Source organism: Melospiza melodia, chromosome 24 (assembly GCF_035770615.1).
Source record: "Melospiza melodia melodia isolate bMelMel2 chromosome 24, bMelMel2.pri, whole genome shotgun sequence".
NCBI classification, from domain to species: Eukaryota; Metazoa; Chordata; class Aves; order Passeriformes; family Passerellidae; genus Melospiza; species Melospiza melodia.
The window spans coordinates 6,058,483-6,075,879 of record NC_086217.1 but is presented as its reverse complement, the minus strand read 5'-3'; the positions used below and the strand labels follow the sequence as shown (position 1 = coordinate 6,075,879).

Below are 17,397 nucleotides of genomic sequence, written 5' to 3'. Positions count from 1 at the left end.
GGCTCTGGTCATATTTTCCCCAGTCAGCCAGTGACTCTTTAAAGGAAAGCTCAGATTCACACAAATATTTCCAGGAAAAATGCTGCAAACATAAGTCTTGCAATGCAGTCCCAGCAGATACATGCTCTAAGCTCTTTCACACCAATTTCCCTTATCTTTTCTGGTTTTCTCCATTTGAAATTGCCATTTTTTTTCAAACAGAAAGTGTAGCACTGTTCTAAGTGTCTAGGAAAAAAGTATCATAATGAGAATAATAAGAAGTGAAATCACTTTTTCCCTTCTGCAGGGCCCAGTCCAAAGCCCATTGATGTCAGCAAAGTCTTTTCATTGACTTCAATGAGCTGGATCAGAGCACAGATTTATAAAGGCATTTAGGTTCCTGATGATGGAAGTAGTTGCCTAGAGGTGTTGGTGGCCTAACCTTCTTACAGCATTTTGTAAATCTACTTATATATTGGAGCATTGAAATACCTGAAATGCTACAGTATCTTACAACAAAATCTAGTAGAGTAATTCGCTGCAAATAGCATTTGTTATTAATTTTGCTCTGTTTACTATTTGGAAACACATTTTTATTAGCCAGCCAGCTCTGCAGATGGCTGATTATAATTCAATGCAATATTTTCTCCCCTCCTTTCATTGCATAATTTGTGGATACACCAGCTTTATTTCCAAGTAGTTGAAGTTTAAGTCCTCAGCTAGGTCCACACCAAACAGAAGGAAAAAAAAAAGGATCTAAGTCAAGTGTTTCATGTGCGAGTTTGTTTGAAAATTCTATAATCTATGACAAACATTTCAAATTAAGAGGGCATTCCCACAGGCAATGAAATAACGAAGCCCTTAGAATCAGGCAGCCGCGGAGCTGAGAGCTATTTCCACATTTTATGTACTCTCAGAGGAGAAGAGCAAATTCCAACAGCAATATCGTGTTGCTTTTGTAGATATTTCTTACCGATCGTGGGCCAGATTCTGCAGCCAGCCCGGGGGCAGCTTGTGCAAATTAGGGGGGGAAAGTCTGATTTTGGGTGTTTCTGTGCTGTGTTCTGTACGGAGCTCGGTGGAACTGTTGGTTGTGATACCATGAGTGTGTTTTACACCCACCAGAGCTTTAGGGGGGCTGTTCTTCCGTGCAAAGGTATTTGTGTCTGTCAGGGTGGATTATTGGGCACACCAGGAATTTGTTCTTGGGTCCGGAGGGATCCGGGGGGGGCTCAATTAAAACCCTGAGTGGCCGGACAGGCAGGTGGACAGGGTGGTCAGCCAAACACCGGGGTCTCATTGCACCACACACGTGCTGGACAGGAAAGTCCTGCGGGGTTCGGCTGCCGAAAGAGGCAGCCCGTGGGCAGCAGGATGTCCCTGTCAGCACCGAGAGGAAAGCTAGAAGAGAGTTCCCAGCTCTCCTCCCTGCCCCGCGGGATGGACTCAGGGCATCCCTGCTCCCTCCACAACAGATTCTGGGGCATCTCCGCGCCTCCCGGCACAGCCTGCGGGGCATCCCTGCATCAGAGTACCTCTGAACAGCCTCCTGGCCACTCAGGGCATCCCCGCACCATCCGTGACAGCTTCTGGGGCATCCCTGCACGTCCCAGCAGAACCTCCGGGGCATCCCTGCATCCCTGTACCTCCGGAACAGCCTCCCGGCCATTCAGGGCATCCCCGCACCATCCGTGAGAGCCTCTGGGCACCTCAGCACCTCCCGGCACAGCCTCCGGGGCATCCCTGCATCCGAATACCTCCGGAACAGCCTCCCGGCCACCCACGCATCCCCCGGCACGGCTCCCGAGGGGTTCCCGCATCCCCCGGAGCATCCCCCGGAGCATCCCCGCATCCCCCGGCACGGCCTCCCGGACCCCCCCGCTCCCCCCTAAAGGGCTCAGCAGCGCTTTCCCGGCGGGTCCGCCCGCTCCGGGCTTGGCTTGGCCCCCCGCCCCCGCCGCGCCATTGGCCCCGCCGCCGGCCGCGCTCCGCCCCGCTGCCGGTGATGCCTCGGCCGAAGTTTTCCGCGGCGGGCTCCGCACGTGGGAGCCCCGCTCCCGCATCCCCGCCGAGCCCCCCGCAGCCAGCCGCGCTGTCCCCCGCGGGGGATGCCGCCCTGAGCGCGCCGGGGATGCGGCGGCGGCAGCGCGGAGGAGCCGCCCGGCCCCGCGGAGCGCAGCGCGGAGGGGCCGCGCCGGGCGGCGGCCGCGGAGCAGGAGCATGGCCCGGGCTCCCCGCAGCCCTCTCGGGGTAGCATGGCCCTGAGCGCGGCGGCCGCCCCCGCCGCCGAGCCGCTGCCCCGCAGCATCTTCAAGAAGTTCCTGGTGATGCTCTGCTCGCTCCTCATGTCCCTCTACGTCTTCTACTGCCTGGCCGACCGCTGCCAGACGCTGCCCGGACCCATCATCGCCGCCGGTGCCGCCGCGTCGGAGGAGGACGAGGGCGGCGGCGGGGAGTTCCTGGGCGGCTCGGCCGAGCTGCCCCCCTGGCAGGCGGCGGCGGCGCGGCGCAAGCGGCTCCTGCAGCGCCTCAAGCAGCGGCGGCGGCGGCAGGAGGCGGCTCCGGGCGCCGAGGAGCCGGCCGGGGGCGGCGGGAGCCGGGCCGGGGGCTCGGGCGGCGGGGCGGGCACGGCCGGCACCCTGGCGCTGCTGCTGGGCGAGGGCAGCAAGCGGCTGCCGCAGGCCATCATCATCGGAGTGAAGAAGGGCGGGACGCGGGCGCTGCTGGAGTTCCTGCGGGTGCACCCCGACGTGCGCGCCGTGGGCGCCGAGCCGCACTTCTTCGACCGCAACTACGAGCGGGGACTCGCCTGGTACAGGTACGGGACGGGGATGGGATGGGGATCGGGATAGGGACGGGGATGGGGATGCAGCCGTGGCCGAGCCGCCAGTGCCCCCCGCTGGCCGCCGCTCCTCGCTCCCGAGCCGCCGCCGAGCTTTTCTCAGCCCCGCGTTCGTTCCTCCGCTCATGGAGCTCTCTTCCCCGCAGCCTCTCGCTCCACCCGTTCTTCCGTCCCTGCTCTCAAATCCTCCAGCCCTCCTCTCCCGGCTGTCCCCAGGACCCTCCTGTCCCCGCATCCCTCTCCCGGGCTGTGTCCATTCCTCGGTGTCCGCATCCCTCTCCCGGCTGTCCCCATTCCAGAGTGCCCCAGGACCACCAGCGCTCCCGGGGTCCCTCCGGCGCTCCCCGCTACAGCCCGGCTGTTGCCTGCTCCCAAATCCTCCAGCCCTCCTGTGCCCGCATCCCGTTCCCAGTTGTCCCCATTCCTGCGTGCCCTACGACCCTCCTGTCCCCATTCCTGAGTGCCCCAGGACCCGTCTGTCCCCGCATCCCCCTCCCGGCTGTCCCCATTCCGGAGTGCCCCAGGACCCTCCTGTCCCTTCATCCCCCTCCGGGCTGTCCCCATTCCTGAGTGCCCCAGGACCCTCCTGTCTCCGCATCCCCCTCCGGGCTGTCCCCATTCCGGAGTGCCCCAGGACCCTCCTGTCCCCCGGCGCTCCCTTCTCCAAAGGGAGAAGCGCTGGGTGCCCCGCTGGCCTGGGGACTGCACGGGGATGCTGAGGCACAGCTAAACCCTGCCGTGAAAAGCACAGCCCCTCAATATCTTTATGCTCCCCCAGCTCTTTGCCAAACCTGTGGCTGACCGCTGAGTCTCAGCCGAGCCCCGGCTGCCTCCCCATCGCCTCCCGCAGCTCCCAGCCCGGCGCTGCAGAAGCCACTTTTCCTGTAGTCAGTGTGGATTACTTTTCCTGTAGTCAGTGTGGACAAACTCCCCTTATTTCCCACGTAAATGTTTCGGCATCCCACTAGTGACTAACCAAAAATGTCACTTTCAGGAGCACACCCCGCATGCTCACCTTGCCTTTGAAATACGAGCAAAGGTGTTTCTTTCAATGAATTAGTGTTTTGTTAAACAAGCCAGTAAATGTGAAAGCCAAGAGGGTTCTCACTGAAGTTCAGAGTTTTTTTTTTTTTTGTTGTGTGTTTTAAAGTTAGCAGAGGAGCGTTTTCCCGGCAGCTTGGTTAGGGTGAGAGTGAAACTGCTGTCTCCAGAAGTGTGTCCTGTGTTTGTGGCTCTCTTGAATGAACAAGCAAACAGGAGAGGATTTGGGTACCCCTGGAGTTTGTTTTACTTTCACATAAAGCCCGGCTATTAGCAGAGAGAAGAGGATTTTGGCTCAGCTTGTGGTGACAGCATTGAAATGTGGAGTAGGGTAGTACTGGCAGTCCGAGTGTTGATGTAAAAGTCTTAACACGTGGAAGGGATGAGCTTCCTTGTGTATCTGCCAGTGTCAGAAACACTCTGGGTTCCTGCAGCCTGCAAAGTGTGACTTCTCTTGAGAAGGAAGATTTCCTTTTGTGTGGGCTGAAGCTGTCTGCAAAATTATATTTTTAGTCCGTGCTTATCCGATTTCCACATGCTGACCCTGTGGCAGAAAGGAAACGTTAAAAATGAATCTGAAAAACCTCAAGAACTCTAATCAAGCCTTGACTTTGAAAAATAAACACATGGCTGTGGGGTGGCATCTACTGAAATTTATGGTGGATATGCAGAAAAGCTCATTTGTCAAAGATGCTGTGGAAGCTTTGAGGAGCAGATGGCAGTGGGATAGAGCTGCTTGTGGAGCAGTCCCTGAGTGAGGAGTGCAGACCTAGACAGAGGAGGAGCCACAGGCATTTAGGGCAGGGGATATAATTTTCCAGAGGTTTGGTCTTGATCTTGCAGCTCTTTTTGCCCGGCTGTGCTGCCCCGTGTGCTGTTTGTGTAATCATTATGTTTTAGCAGTTGGCACATGAGCTCTCCCATTAATTGCCGCAGTTTGTTTGTTCTGGTATTTGATGTGCTGAGTTCAGTTTCATCTTTTTTTTTTTTTTTTCCCTTTCCTTTTTGTTTTTGTTGTTTTATTAGCCCTGTGGAGGCTGAGGTACAGTGAATTCTTTGTGTGGGATTATTCCTTTGAGACCTAATCTTGCTGGCTTTGCTTGTGTGAGTAATCTTTGCTAACACAGGATGGCAGAGCCGTGGTGCCAGCACTCTGGCCACCACTCACAAATACTCATTTACAAACTTACCTGTCTGTCTGCAGGCTTTGTTGTGATCTTTGATGAGGGTTCAGGGCTGGGGAAATGGCCAGATGTTTGCCAGAGGTCCCCATTCCTTATCTTTGCCATCAGAGGCTTAGGTTTCATGTGTGCTGCTGTTTCCCAGCAGTCAGACTAAACAGGTTTGGGGTCATTACAAGGTATAAACACTTGGGTTTGTTTTCAGCGCCCCAGGAAGCCAGCACAGGCAGCCAGCACCCAGGGAACCAAAAGCTGGTGGCTGATGCAGAGATGGAAGGGGCAGCCAGCCTGTGGAGCTGTCACAGGGACAGGGTGGCCGTGGGGTTTTGGCCATGAGGAAAGCCCTGATTTTCCCCTGGAAATAAAAGAGCTGCTCCCTTAGCAGGGGGAAGGGCTGGGCTGTGCCTGCAGCAGTGGTGATGCTCCTGGAGCAGCCAGCCAGGTGTGCCTGTGGGGTCTGTGAGGTGTTCACAGGGGGCTTATGGTGAGGGAGGAGACGAGCATCTGACTCCGTGTCTCAGAAGGCTTGATTTATTATTTTATGATATATATTGCATTAAAACTATACTAAAAGAATAAAAGGAAAGGTTTCATCAGAAGGCCAGCTAAGAATAGAAAAGAATGAATAAGAAAGGCAGCGCTCTCAGACTCTCTCTCTGAGCCAGCTGAGTGTGATTGGTCATTAATTATAGATTATTTATATATTTATATTTGGATTATAATTACAAATATAATATTATAAATATTATATTTATAATTATAATCCAACATGGGCCAATCCCAGATGCACCTGTTGCATTCCACAGCAGCAGATAATCAATGTTTACGTTTTGTTCCTGAGGCCTCCCAGCTTCTCAGGAGGAAAAAATCCTAAGGAAAGGATTTTTCATAAAAGTTGTCTGCAACAAGGCTTGGTGACATGCAGGTCACCTGCTGGGGTGCATGGAAACATCCTCCAGGAAATAAAAGGAGTAACAGTGCAGCCCCTGGTCCCCTGGAGAAGCTGACTTTGTGAAATCCATCCGTGGGATTTCATTTGGTGAGTGTGACACCTCCGTGTGTGGGTTGAACATCAAGGGCAGTTGTGTGCCCCAAGGAGCTTTTTCTGCTTTGGGTTTGAGTCCCCTCGTGCAGTGGGGACAAAAGGAGGGAGGGGACGGCCCACAATGCTGGCATTGACTTCAGTGCTGAGCTGGCTGCTGCAGCCCTGAACAAGGCTATTGAGCCAGCAGGGTTCAATAGCAGGTGAGCACGGGCTTTAATAGAGTTCAGCTGCCAACCCCCAGCCCAAAACGGCTGCACAGCCTGGGGAAAACTCCCAGGAACAGGGGCTGAGCCAGGCATGGAAAAAAAAGCCTGGATTAAAGGGAAATATCTGTGTTTGCGGCTGATACTGCAAATGTGGCTCTTTCCCTCTGATCTTTTGTTAGTCTGCACTGATTGAGCTGCCTGTTGGAATGCCATTATACTGTCACTCAGCCCAGGAACATTTATTTCATATGTTTTAATCTGCCTTCTGAAGCCGAGTTAATGTCATTAGATTCCATCTGATGCAGGGGAAGATGAAAGATAATTCAGAGTTACTCCGTCAGGTTGGGAGTTTAAATATCTCTCCTCCTCAGTGCTTCCAGAGCTGGGGAGTTCTGACTCCTAATTAATGTCCTCTTGGGATTTATTTCCAGGTGTTTTTTGTGGGTTTTTTTTTGCTTCTTTGTAATCTAGGCAATGACATTTCTGAGTCAGAGGGAACAGAGAACATCTCAGATGCTGAAGGGGTCTGAGATGGAGGAAAAGGGGGAATTTTGGGGATCCAGCTGTGAGCAGCTGGATCCCACCTCGAGCTGTGTCCCATCCTCTGTTGCCTCAAACCAGGGTGAAATCGGAGCCTGATGGGGATGGAGGAGTCAGGGGCTCCCTGTCCCTGATGGGCATGGAGTTAGGCTGCTCCTGGGGCAGGACTTTGAGCTCTTTGTGATCATGCAGAGCATTCTGTGAGTGAATTATTGTGGGAGGGAGGAGAGGAGTGTGTGGATGATGTTGGAGGGACATCAGGGCAGTAAATTCAGTTTATGGAAGGTGGAGCAGGACTGGGTGGCCTTCAGGAGGAAAGAGCTTGTTGCAAACGCCCCTGTGTGAGGGAGGTGCTGCTGCAGGAGTTGCCTTGAAGGGATCATCTCCCCACCTTCCTTCTACAAGAAGCACCAGCTCAGCTCTGTGCCTGTGTTCAGGGTGTGCCCAGCACAGAGCATTGCCTGTTTTATTGGACATTCAACCAGTTTGGGTTTTCCACTGCCAGCTGCAGGTAGGAAGGGCTGGTTTAGCAGCACCTTCTCCTTGTCCTGGGAACATCTCATCCCATCTCATCTCCCAAACACATTTGACTCACTAATAGCATCAAGCACAGCCTGGAGCAGTTTGCCTGGAAATTGCAGCCTTGCACAGCCACATGCTGAAGAGGATCAAGGTCCTTGTTTATTTATTAGCTGTGTAATCAAACACCTCCTGAACCGAGCTGGCAGCGCCAGGTAATGTATAAAAAGGAAACAAAAGGTGGTTGTGGCCCCAAAGGGCAGCAATTTCACTGTAAACAGCAGATGGAGATGGGCTGAGCCTGTGCTGGGTCTCCTGGGCAAGGAGTCCCTGCAGGTGGAGGATGAGGAGGGTCTGGGGGTGGCTGAAGGGACCTTTCTGTGCTGGGGAAAGGAGCTGGAAATGCTGGGGAAATGAGGGCTGGGAAGACAATAACTGGCTCTGGTGCTTTGCCACTGCCTGGAATTGGATATTCCAAGGGTTTTCAGCAGAGATCTGAAGCAGTTTGGAAGTTTGGGGAGATGTGGTGTGCCCCAGTCGCTGCAGGGCTGGAAGCAGCAGGGCTGTGGTGGGACACATCTCTGCAGCACAGAATGAGGAGTCACAGGGATTCTGATGGGTTAAACACCACCCAGAGCTGTTGGGATCTGAGTTCACGCTTGTCAGAGTGAACTCAAGGAAAAGTTGGAAAGTCTCTTTTCCCAGCCCGGCACTTGAAGAAGGAGTCAGAGCTCTTCATTTCTCGGTCTCAAGGTTGTTCATTTTACCTTATCTATAAAATTCTTTCTCCTGCCCTGCTGAGGTCCATCCAGCAGGACAGTTCCAGGCACACTGCCTGCCCCCAGGGCGGTGTTATGTCTTTATACTAAAAACCACGTGTGCAATGTTTACAATTACTTCCTAATACCTATCACCTGTGTTAGACAGTGAGCTTCTACTCTAAACCAATCCAAAAGTGCCAACAGCACAGCAGAAGATGGAGGCCAAGAAGAAGAAGGAGAAAGGCTGGAAATGCCCAGATCCCTCCATCTTGCCCCCTGAACCCCCATACCAGAAACCCCAAAATCTACATTTCCACCCTGTGATAAATTCACTATTATTCTACCTAAACTGTTGTGGCTTGCTGATCTTCATCTAAGGTTGGTAATTTGCTCTACCAGTCATAATCAAACCCTGAGGTGTTTTGGGCTCTGTGCCAAGGTCTCTGAGACCCCTGGCAGGGGTCTTGGCTGCTCAGGACAGCCAGAGGGATGTTTGGGTCCTGACAGGTGCTATTTAACCCATCAGAAACCTTGGCACAGCTTTGGCTGTCCCCTTGCACCTGGATGCGCCTCCAGGGATGGCACTGCACAGACACTCCTGCAGAGAACTGGGCTCTTTCCCCTCTTACTCCTTAAACAGACCCCAAATGGTTATTGGTTTTTGGTGGGTTTTTCCAAGCATTTTGTGTCTCTACATATCCCTTCTGTTTTGTGTTAATGGAGGAGTTTATATCTGGGGTTTGTGTCTGTTCCTGGTGATGGAGTGAGCTCTTGAGTTGGCATATTAGGAGAAGTCAACCACATTCCTATCAGAAAGCACCAAAATAAATACTTCAGATTTCACTGGGCTCTTCTTTCCGGATGCTGTGGTCTGAGCAGGGGAGTCTCAGAGGTCTGTAGCCCATCCTCCTCTTCAGTGCTGCTTCACACCCCAGTCCTGGAGAGAGCAGCACCTTCCTCACCCACTGTGGCTCTGCTGAGATGTTTGCAAATAAAGCTCCCCTGGCCCTGTCTGCTGGTGCTGAGCAATTGGGAAAGCATGGCTTTGGCTGTCCAAGAAGCTGTCAGTGAAATTCTCACAGCCAGCTCTCGTGGAGAGCAGCACAAAGCTGCAGCTGGCTGGGGTGAGAGCTCATCTACGGCAAAAATTGGGATAAACTTTAGAGAAGCAGCAGATTCACCTGCTCTAACCACTCTGGCTGGGTTTTGTGAGTGTCCAGCTGTGCTCCCAGCCTGTCCTGCTGCCCTGGGGGGCTCCTGGGGGTCATTCCATGGAGTGTGGGACTCAGGGCCATGCCCTGGCCACACCGTCCCTGTCGCAGACGTCTTTTCATTAAAATTCCTTTCCTTAGGGTTTTTCCTCCTGAGAAGCTGAGAGGAGGCCTCAGGAACAAAATGTAAACAATGGTTATCTGCTGCTGTGGAATGCAACAGGTGCACCTGGGATTGGTCTCATGTGGTTGTTTCTAATTAATGGCCAATCACAGTCAGCTGGCTCAGACTCTCTATCCGAGCCACAAATCTTTGTTATCATTCCATTCTATTCTTAGCTTAGCTAGCCTTCTGATGAAACCTTTTCTTTTATTCTTTTAGTATAGTTTTAATGTAATATATATCATAAAACAATAATCAGCCTTCTGAAACATGGAGTCAGATCCTCATCTCTTCTCTCATTTAAGAACCCCTGTGCACACCGTCACACATCCCCACCAGGATCTTTACCACAGCCCAGCTTGGGTTTCTCCTTTTGAAGTTTAGAATAGGAGCAGAGAGGTCTGGGGAGGGGGAAGGGATCTGGTGCACTTCCAGAGAGTTCAGGGCAAAGAACCAGTGATAGAAAACCTGAGAACAGCGCCCTGTGTGAGGCAGGCATTGAAACCCCTGAGCTGCCAATGGTGCTTTTCCCCTGGAGGATTCTGAGCTAACCCAAACTGCTTTCACAGGGAAACTGCAGATGCTGGAGAGGGGCAGCAGGGGCAGGGTGTTGTGGCCATAAATCTTTGGAAATTCTCATTATGTGCAGGTATTATGGGAGGGGAGTGAGTTAGGTCAGTTAAGTTTGTGTTCAGGAACACATAATCACAATAATGATTATATGCAGGTGCTTTTATTGAAGAGCTCTGGGTGTCAGGGGTACAAACCCAAATCTGACTCCAATATGGGTTTGGGATGAACATGTTTTATGTTCTATCACTATATAACTTTCATGTTAATTATTAAACTTATATTGTATACATAGATTTCATCCAAGCATAGGCTCCTCGTGATCCTCCTCAAACTTCTAACATGGTTTCTCATGATTCTTCTTATGATTAAACAAAAATTATATTTAATTACTAAACAATCATCAATCTAACAATTATATAATTTATAATATACTGCTTATGCAGGTGCAATTTCACATGATCTGGCAAACACAAAGCCTAACATTTTCAGAGTATTTTTAACATTTTTCCAGGGCCCCACTAAGTCTAGCCTTTTTCTAATTCCCCAAATTTTATGATTTGAAAACCTTTTACTCTCACTGGGGCCATCCCAGGGATTGTGACAGTGGCTGGGGTTTCTGCCTTTCTCCTGCGTAACCCACCTCCTGAGAAATTAACTTTTCCATGTTTTGGGGTTAAACACGTTCAGCTGCACACCCACCTGAGCCCTGTGAGCAGGATGGTGCTCACAGTGAGGGTGTAAATAGAGCTGCTCGAGGAAGTGAATTATTCCTGGCATTTCTTCCATTGAATAACGAGACTCTGCAGCAGGAAATCTTTCAGCAGAAGGAATTGCTGGTTCCCCTCATGCATGGCAATGCCATCCTTCTTGCTTCCTGGAAGTGAGGAGCCTCATTCTGTGCTCCACCATCTGTTGCAGGGTTTGAAGATCCCTGCTCAGACTCCCCCCAGCTGCTGGGTTTGTCTCTGGTGGGAAATAGAGGGGGAAATTCTCCTCCCTGCTGCCCCAGGGGAGCTTTGGGAGCCTCCTGTGGTTGTTTTCCCCAAGTGTCACATAAGGAAATCCCCCTGGGGTGATTCCAGGCATCTGGGGGCCTTTCTTGCACCAAACTCCTGCAGTTTCAGTGGGATCCCGCTCTACCCCTTGTCTGCAGCTCCTGAGCACAGCTGTGAGCTGGGATGTTAACAGCTGGATCATTTCCATCCACAGCCACCCTTCTCACGTCATCCCCCCTGGGGAGAGATGTTCAGGTTCAGCATCACCATGGAAAGCTGGCTCTTTATCAATTTAATTATTTATTTCTCTCTCTCCGGCGGGGTCTTTTTTTTGTTAAAAATTTGCAAAAAGCCAGGCTGATTTGTTCTGCCATTGCCTGTTGGAAGAGGGCTCCTTCCCATAAACCAAGCTGTCTGGGGAAGCCTTTTATGGAAAAACTCCAGATCAATAACTGTGCCTCCTGTGTTTTGCCACGTGTGGCTCTGTGTGTTCATATCTGCAGCTCTCAACTCTCAGTGTCGCATTTTGTCGTTACCATTTCGCTTCTGCCTTCATCATCTTGTCTGGTAACACAGAGCATCTTTTGTCGTTGTTTAAACACCTCAGCACAGTCTGAGCTGGACTGTTTGGGAAGCTTGATTACAGAGAGAAATCCCAAGAACTGGCTCTGTAGAACAAGTGAGGAAACATCTGGGTTTCCCAGCTGTGTCCTGACTCCTCCAGCTCAGAGTTAGTGAGTGAAGGGCTGGAGATGGGATGCCCAGGAGAGATGCTGTGCCAAGGAGGTGCCTTGTTGTATTTGCAGGGATGCCCTGATGAAGGAATGAATTATGAATCTGACTCTGTGTTCTTAGAAGGCTAATTCGTTATTTTTATAATACTATATTATATAAAAAAAACTAAACTATATTATACTAAAAATACAAAAAAAACCCTTACTAAATACTAAAAAAAATTTAAAAATACTAGAAAAACCCCCTTACTAAATACTGAATAAAAATGCTAAAAAATTTAAAAAGCTCTTACTAAATGCTAAAAAAATACTAAAAATTTTTAAAAAACCCTTACTAAATACTAATAAAACCTCGTGGCTCTTTCTAGAGTCTCGACACAACATTAATTTATAAAACAACTCGCACTAAAATTTAATAAAACAATCTCCAAACACATTCCACACATAAACACAACACAAAAAAACCCCAAATAAAATAAAAATTATTTTCTTTTTTTCTGAAGCTTCTCAGCTTCCCAGAAAAAAAAAATCTTAAACAATAATTTTTTTTTCAAAATATATAAGTACCACAGGTGTTCAGTGTGTGCTGAGCTTCCCTTGGCACCAGGCACATCCTCCAGGCTGCTGCTTGTGCTGAAGGTCAGGAAAAGTTCCTCTGACACCTCTCACAAGAGTTGAGGGTGCTAATCCTCATGTCTGGGCTAAATTCCATCTCTGGTAATCCTGGTCTGTGTCCCTAGAAATGAGCTCTGCTGTTTGAGCTGGCTCCAGTTCCTTTGTTCCCTGCCCATGGACCTGCTGGCAGAGCCCCACCACAAGGCTTGGGGTGCTCTGCTTTCTGATTGCTGAGAGATGGATGTTCTGAAAGCCAGTTTGGGTTTCTCTGCATGCAAAGCTGCGTGTCACAGCAAGGCACAAAGTGAATATTGCACAATTATCCTCCTGCACTGCTGAACTCTGCTGTGTGAATGTGAATATTTGCCCTTAAATGTTTGCCTGGCGTTCAGCATTCTTGTGCGTGTGTGGCAAAGGTTGTTAGAGCCTTCATCACCTCTAAAGGAGGATAAAAACACAAAGGGGAAAATCTCAGTGCCTGCAGCAAGCAGAGAACAGGCAGTGACATGCAGAGCTGGGGTTTGGGGCTGTGCAGGGCTTGGGGAGCCCTGGCTTGTCCTTGTTTGTGGGAACTCAGCACATCCCTTTGGATGTCCAGAGTTGCCAAGAACCCTGTCAGGGTGCTTGGAGACGCTGGCATGCTGCCCAGAACACCTGGAGACTTGATTTTGACCCTTGCAACGAGTTGCCAGCTTTGTATGAGGACCTGAAAGTCACACAGGTTTGAATGGTGTAATAACAAGGTACTCACAGGGTGAAAATGTAGATTTTAGGATTTTTGGTATGGGGGTTATGGGGACAAGATGGAGAAATCAGGGCATGTCTAGTCCTTCTTCTTTCTTCTTGTTGTTCTCCATTTTCTGCAGTGATGTTGGCACTTTGGGATTGGTTTAGGGTAGAAGTGCACTGTCTAACATAGGTGATGGGTATTGGGAATTAAATGTAAATATGTTATATGTATAAAAGGACAACACAGAGTGCCTGTGGCTGCCCTGCTGAGCAGATCCCAGCTGGGCAGAAAGAAAATTTTATAGATAAGAATTACTAAACAACCTCAAGACTGAAAAGTGAAGAGTCCAGACTCGTTCTTCAGTTGTGCGGGCCGAAGCAGAGACATCCTGCACATCTCGGGGCAGAGAACATCAACAGCAACCTGAGACTTGTTCATTCCAGGGAGGTTTCATAGGGTGGTTTCTGAGGCACCCTGGCCTCCCCCTGTCCCTCCTCCCCCTCTCAGGTCTCCATCTGTCCCATCAGCAACAGGTTGGAAAGAAGCAGAATTAGAGACTTCCTCAAGCTGTGTGAGGTTAAGCTGTGAAATTGGCTGCCATGGGAGGTTTTTAGCTAAAAGAGTCTGAAAAGTGCTTGGCAAAGAACAATGCACCAGGAGCTGCCGAGTGTGATGGACCAGAAGCAAAGCCCAGCTGAGGGAGCTGCCAAATCTTACCCTGGAGGGACCCATGGTTTGCTCCTGCTGCTGGTGCAGGAATTATCTTGTGGATCACAGGGTGACCCAGGGAGCCTCATCTTCCCAAATGTTACTCCAGAGGGCTGGGACTGGCTTTCCCTGCTCTGTGTTTGCTCTGACCACAGGCAGACACAGAAGGTGCTCAGAGGTTTGCACAAGGAGTCACACTGAGCTGAAATCTTGTTTTTACATGCCCAGGGTGTGATCCCTGATCAGCCCAGCACAGCACCCAGAGCTGTTTGTCACCAGCTGTGATGGTGCTCTGCCTGCTCCTGGCTCACCACAGAAACACAGAATAATGAGCTTGGAAGAGACCTCTAAGACTGTAGCCATGATGTTTTATGAATAACCCTTTTGCGAGGATTTTTTCTCCTGAGAAGCTGAGAGGTCTCAGAGGAAAAGAAAAACAATAAATATCTGCTGCTGTGGAATGCAACAGGTGCATCTTTGATTGGTCCATGTTGGTTGTTTCTAATTAATGGCCAATCACAGTCAGTTGGCTCGGACTCTCTGAGAGTCACAGGCCTTTGTTATCATTCTTTTCTTTCCTTTCAAGCCTTCTGATGAAGTCCTTTCTTCTGTTCTTTTAGTATAGGTTTAGTATTATGTATCTATCATAAAATGATAAAATATTATTATTTTTATAAAATATAAATATATCTATATTATTATAAATACAATATCTATATTACTATAAGCAATAATATTTCTATTAATTATAGAAATAAAAATTACTATTTCATTATAATAATAAAAATATTATTATAATTTTCATACTAATTATTATATCGATAATATGACAATACAAAATTATTATCTTATATTATAATGTATTTTATATATAATATATGAAAATATATATTATATATAAATAGATCAATATATAACTATATAATATATATTATGTATTTATATATAAAACATAAATATATAAATATAAATATATTTTATATATTGTATATCGTATATTAAATACATTTATATTTATATTTATTTTATATTACATTATTTTATATTTATATTTATATTTATATTTATATTTATATTTATATTTATATTTATATTTATATTTATATTTATATTTATATTTATATTTATAAATCAGCCTTCTGAAACATGGAGTCAACATTCTCATCTCTTCCCATGTCAGGATTGGGAAATTCCCATGTAAGATCATCGAGTCCAACCTGTGCCCCAACACCTCAACCAGACTATAGCACCAACTGCCACGTCCAGTCTTTTTTAAACACACCCAGAGATGGTGATGCCACCATCTCCCAGGGAAGAGCATTCCAGTGCTTTATTATTCTTTTGGTGAAAAACTTTTTCCTAATATCCAACCTATCCCTCCCCTGAGACAGCAGTACCTCCTCTGGGATAGGCTTCTGAGGAGTTCAGCAGGCAGGTTGGCGGGGCTGGGGCAGGGAAGGGCTCCCAGGCTGACCCAGATGCAGAGCAGAGAATTAACACAGAGTTAATTGAGTTTGACCGTGCCCGGTGCCCCCCGGTGGGCTCAGCCCCAGCCCTGGAGCTGCTTTGTTTGCTGTGGGACAGCTTGAGCTCTGCCCTGCCTGCACGGGGGGCCGTGGCCCCCTGTCACATCCAGGGACCCGCTGTCCCCGTGGTGTGATGTGACAGCTCAGTGAGCTGTGAGCTGTGCCTTCCTTTGGGGGGCTGCACTCTGCAGTTTGCAGCTTCATCTGCCCCCAGCCCCCTGATTGCACTCGGGCTCTTTGGCACAGGGACAGCATCTCGGGATTGCTGCTGCTCACAGTGACGCTGAGATGTGTCACAAAGCCTCTTTTTCCCAGCCTGGTGGTCGAAGGAGTTAAAACTCTTCTATTCTCATTCTCAAGGTTGTTTATTGTTTCTTATCTATAAAATTCTTTCTCTGGCCTGCCAATGTCTGCTCAGCAGGTCAGACAGAGGCACACTGGTGTTATATTTTTATACTAAAAACTACGTGTGCATTATTCACCATAACTTCCAAACACCTATCACCTATGTCAGACAGTGAGCTTCTACCTTAAACCAATCTGTAAGTGTCACCATCACAGCAGAAGATGGAGGACAAGAAGAAGAAGGAGAAAGGCTGGACATGCCCAGATTCTTCTATCTTGCCTCCTGAACCCTCATTCTAAAAACCCAAAAATCCATTTTTCACCCCGTGACAAACTAATTATTATTCTACTTAGACTTTTGTGGCTTGCAGATCCTCATATAAGGCTGGTCATTTTTTCCATGGGTCATAATCAAATGCACAGGGGTCCTGGGCTCTGTGCCAGGGTCTCTGAGCCCCCTGGCAGGGGTTTGGGCCATCCAGGACAGACAGAGCTTTGGGGAGAGATTTTCAGCTCAGCTGGGGCAGGGCTGTGGGTCAGAGAGGCCCAGTGATCTCCTGGTGATGTTCCTGCTGGAGAGGATGCTAAACCAACGTGGCAGCAACAGATCTACCCCCAGCTTTGGAGGCAAGGGAGGGCAGGGACAGTGGGGACACCCCCTGAGCCCAGCTCTGCACAGGCACCAGCCTTGGGTCACCCTGGCATTGCTGACTCAGCCACGGGCCCTTCCCTCTGCAGAGATTTCCAGGAATGCCCTCCTTAGCATCTCCCACTAGGCAAATCACAGCCAGCACATGCTTAGGGAGAAATTGGATTTACCCTGTAATCTAATCAATGTTAAATAACAGTAATTCTAACTCCGAGCTCCGTGTTTAAAGTGCTGTTGGTCTCTGGGGTTCACTGGAGTTATTTAATCTAATGAAATCCCATTACTGGCTCATGAGGGTGCACCACGGGATGTCCTTCCTAGGAAGGAAGGCAGTAGTTAAAGAATTGGGACAAATATTTAGGGACAAATATCCAGGGACAAATATCCAGTAGGGGAAGGGGCTGAGTGCAGTAAGTTGGGGGTTTCACCTGGCAGGAATGCTCACAGCATTTTGGCTGCATCACTGCAGTGGTGCTGTCATTGCTCAGGACATGGTGGTGTCCAGGTTCCTCCTGTCACCTCCCTGGGCAGGCTGTGCCACCTTTTACCTTTTCCTGGCCCTAACAGGGGTTGTGTTCCTTAACCCATCTCAATACCCCACCCAGCATCACACTTGCTGTGCTTCCTGCAGTGTTGGGTTCTCAGCACTGGCTGTGTTGGGCTTTGATGGAATCAGAGAATCACCAATGGTTTGGTTTGGAGTGGACCTTACAGAGCAGCTCCTTCCAATCCCCTGCTGCAGGCAGGGTCACCTCCCCTAGCCCAGGTTTGTACCAGCCCCATCCAGCCTAACCTTGAACACTTCTGGGAGTTGAGATGTTTCCCCCAATCCTGCTGTACTTTCCCCATTTGCATCGAGCAATTTTTCCTAATCTGCTTTACAGAGGCAGATAGGAGCTCTCCCAGGTCACGTTTCCCAGCTGGATTTGTGACAATTTCTGAGCCTTCAATCAATTCCATCCCAAGAGAGTCAAGCTGAGCCCTTTGCACCAGTTGCTTTCCTGCATGCTGAGCTCATTGTATTCAAATATCTT

The 17,397-nt window shown here is 49.3% G+C and overlaps 1 protein-coding gene across 1 annotated transcript in view; it reads left to right on the top strand.

Annotated features, from left to right (window-relative positions):
* Nucleotides 1-2,234: 2,234 nt before the first annotated feature.
* LOC134428668 (heparan sulfate glucosamine 3-O-sulfotransferase 3A1-like) overlaps nucleotides 2,235-17,397 on the top strand; it is a 34,186-nt gene continuing 19,023 nt past the window's right edge. Inside the window, exon 1 of the mRNA XM_063175549.1 lies at nucleotides 2,235-2,797. Within this exon, the coding sequence (XP_063031619.1) occupies nucleotides 2,235-2,797 (563 nt within the window). The remainder of the gene's footprint in view (nucleotides 2,798-17,397) is intronic.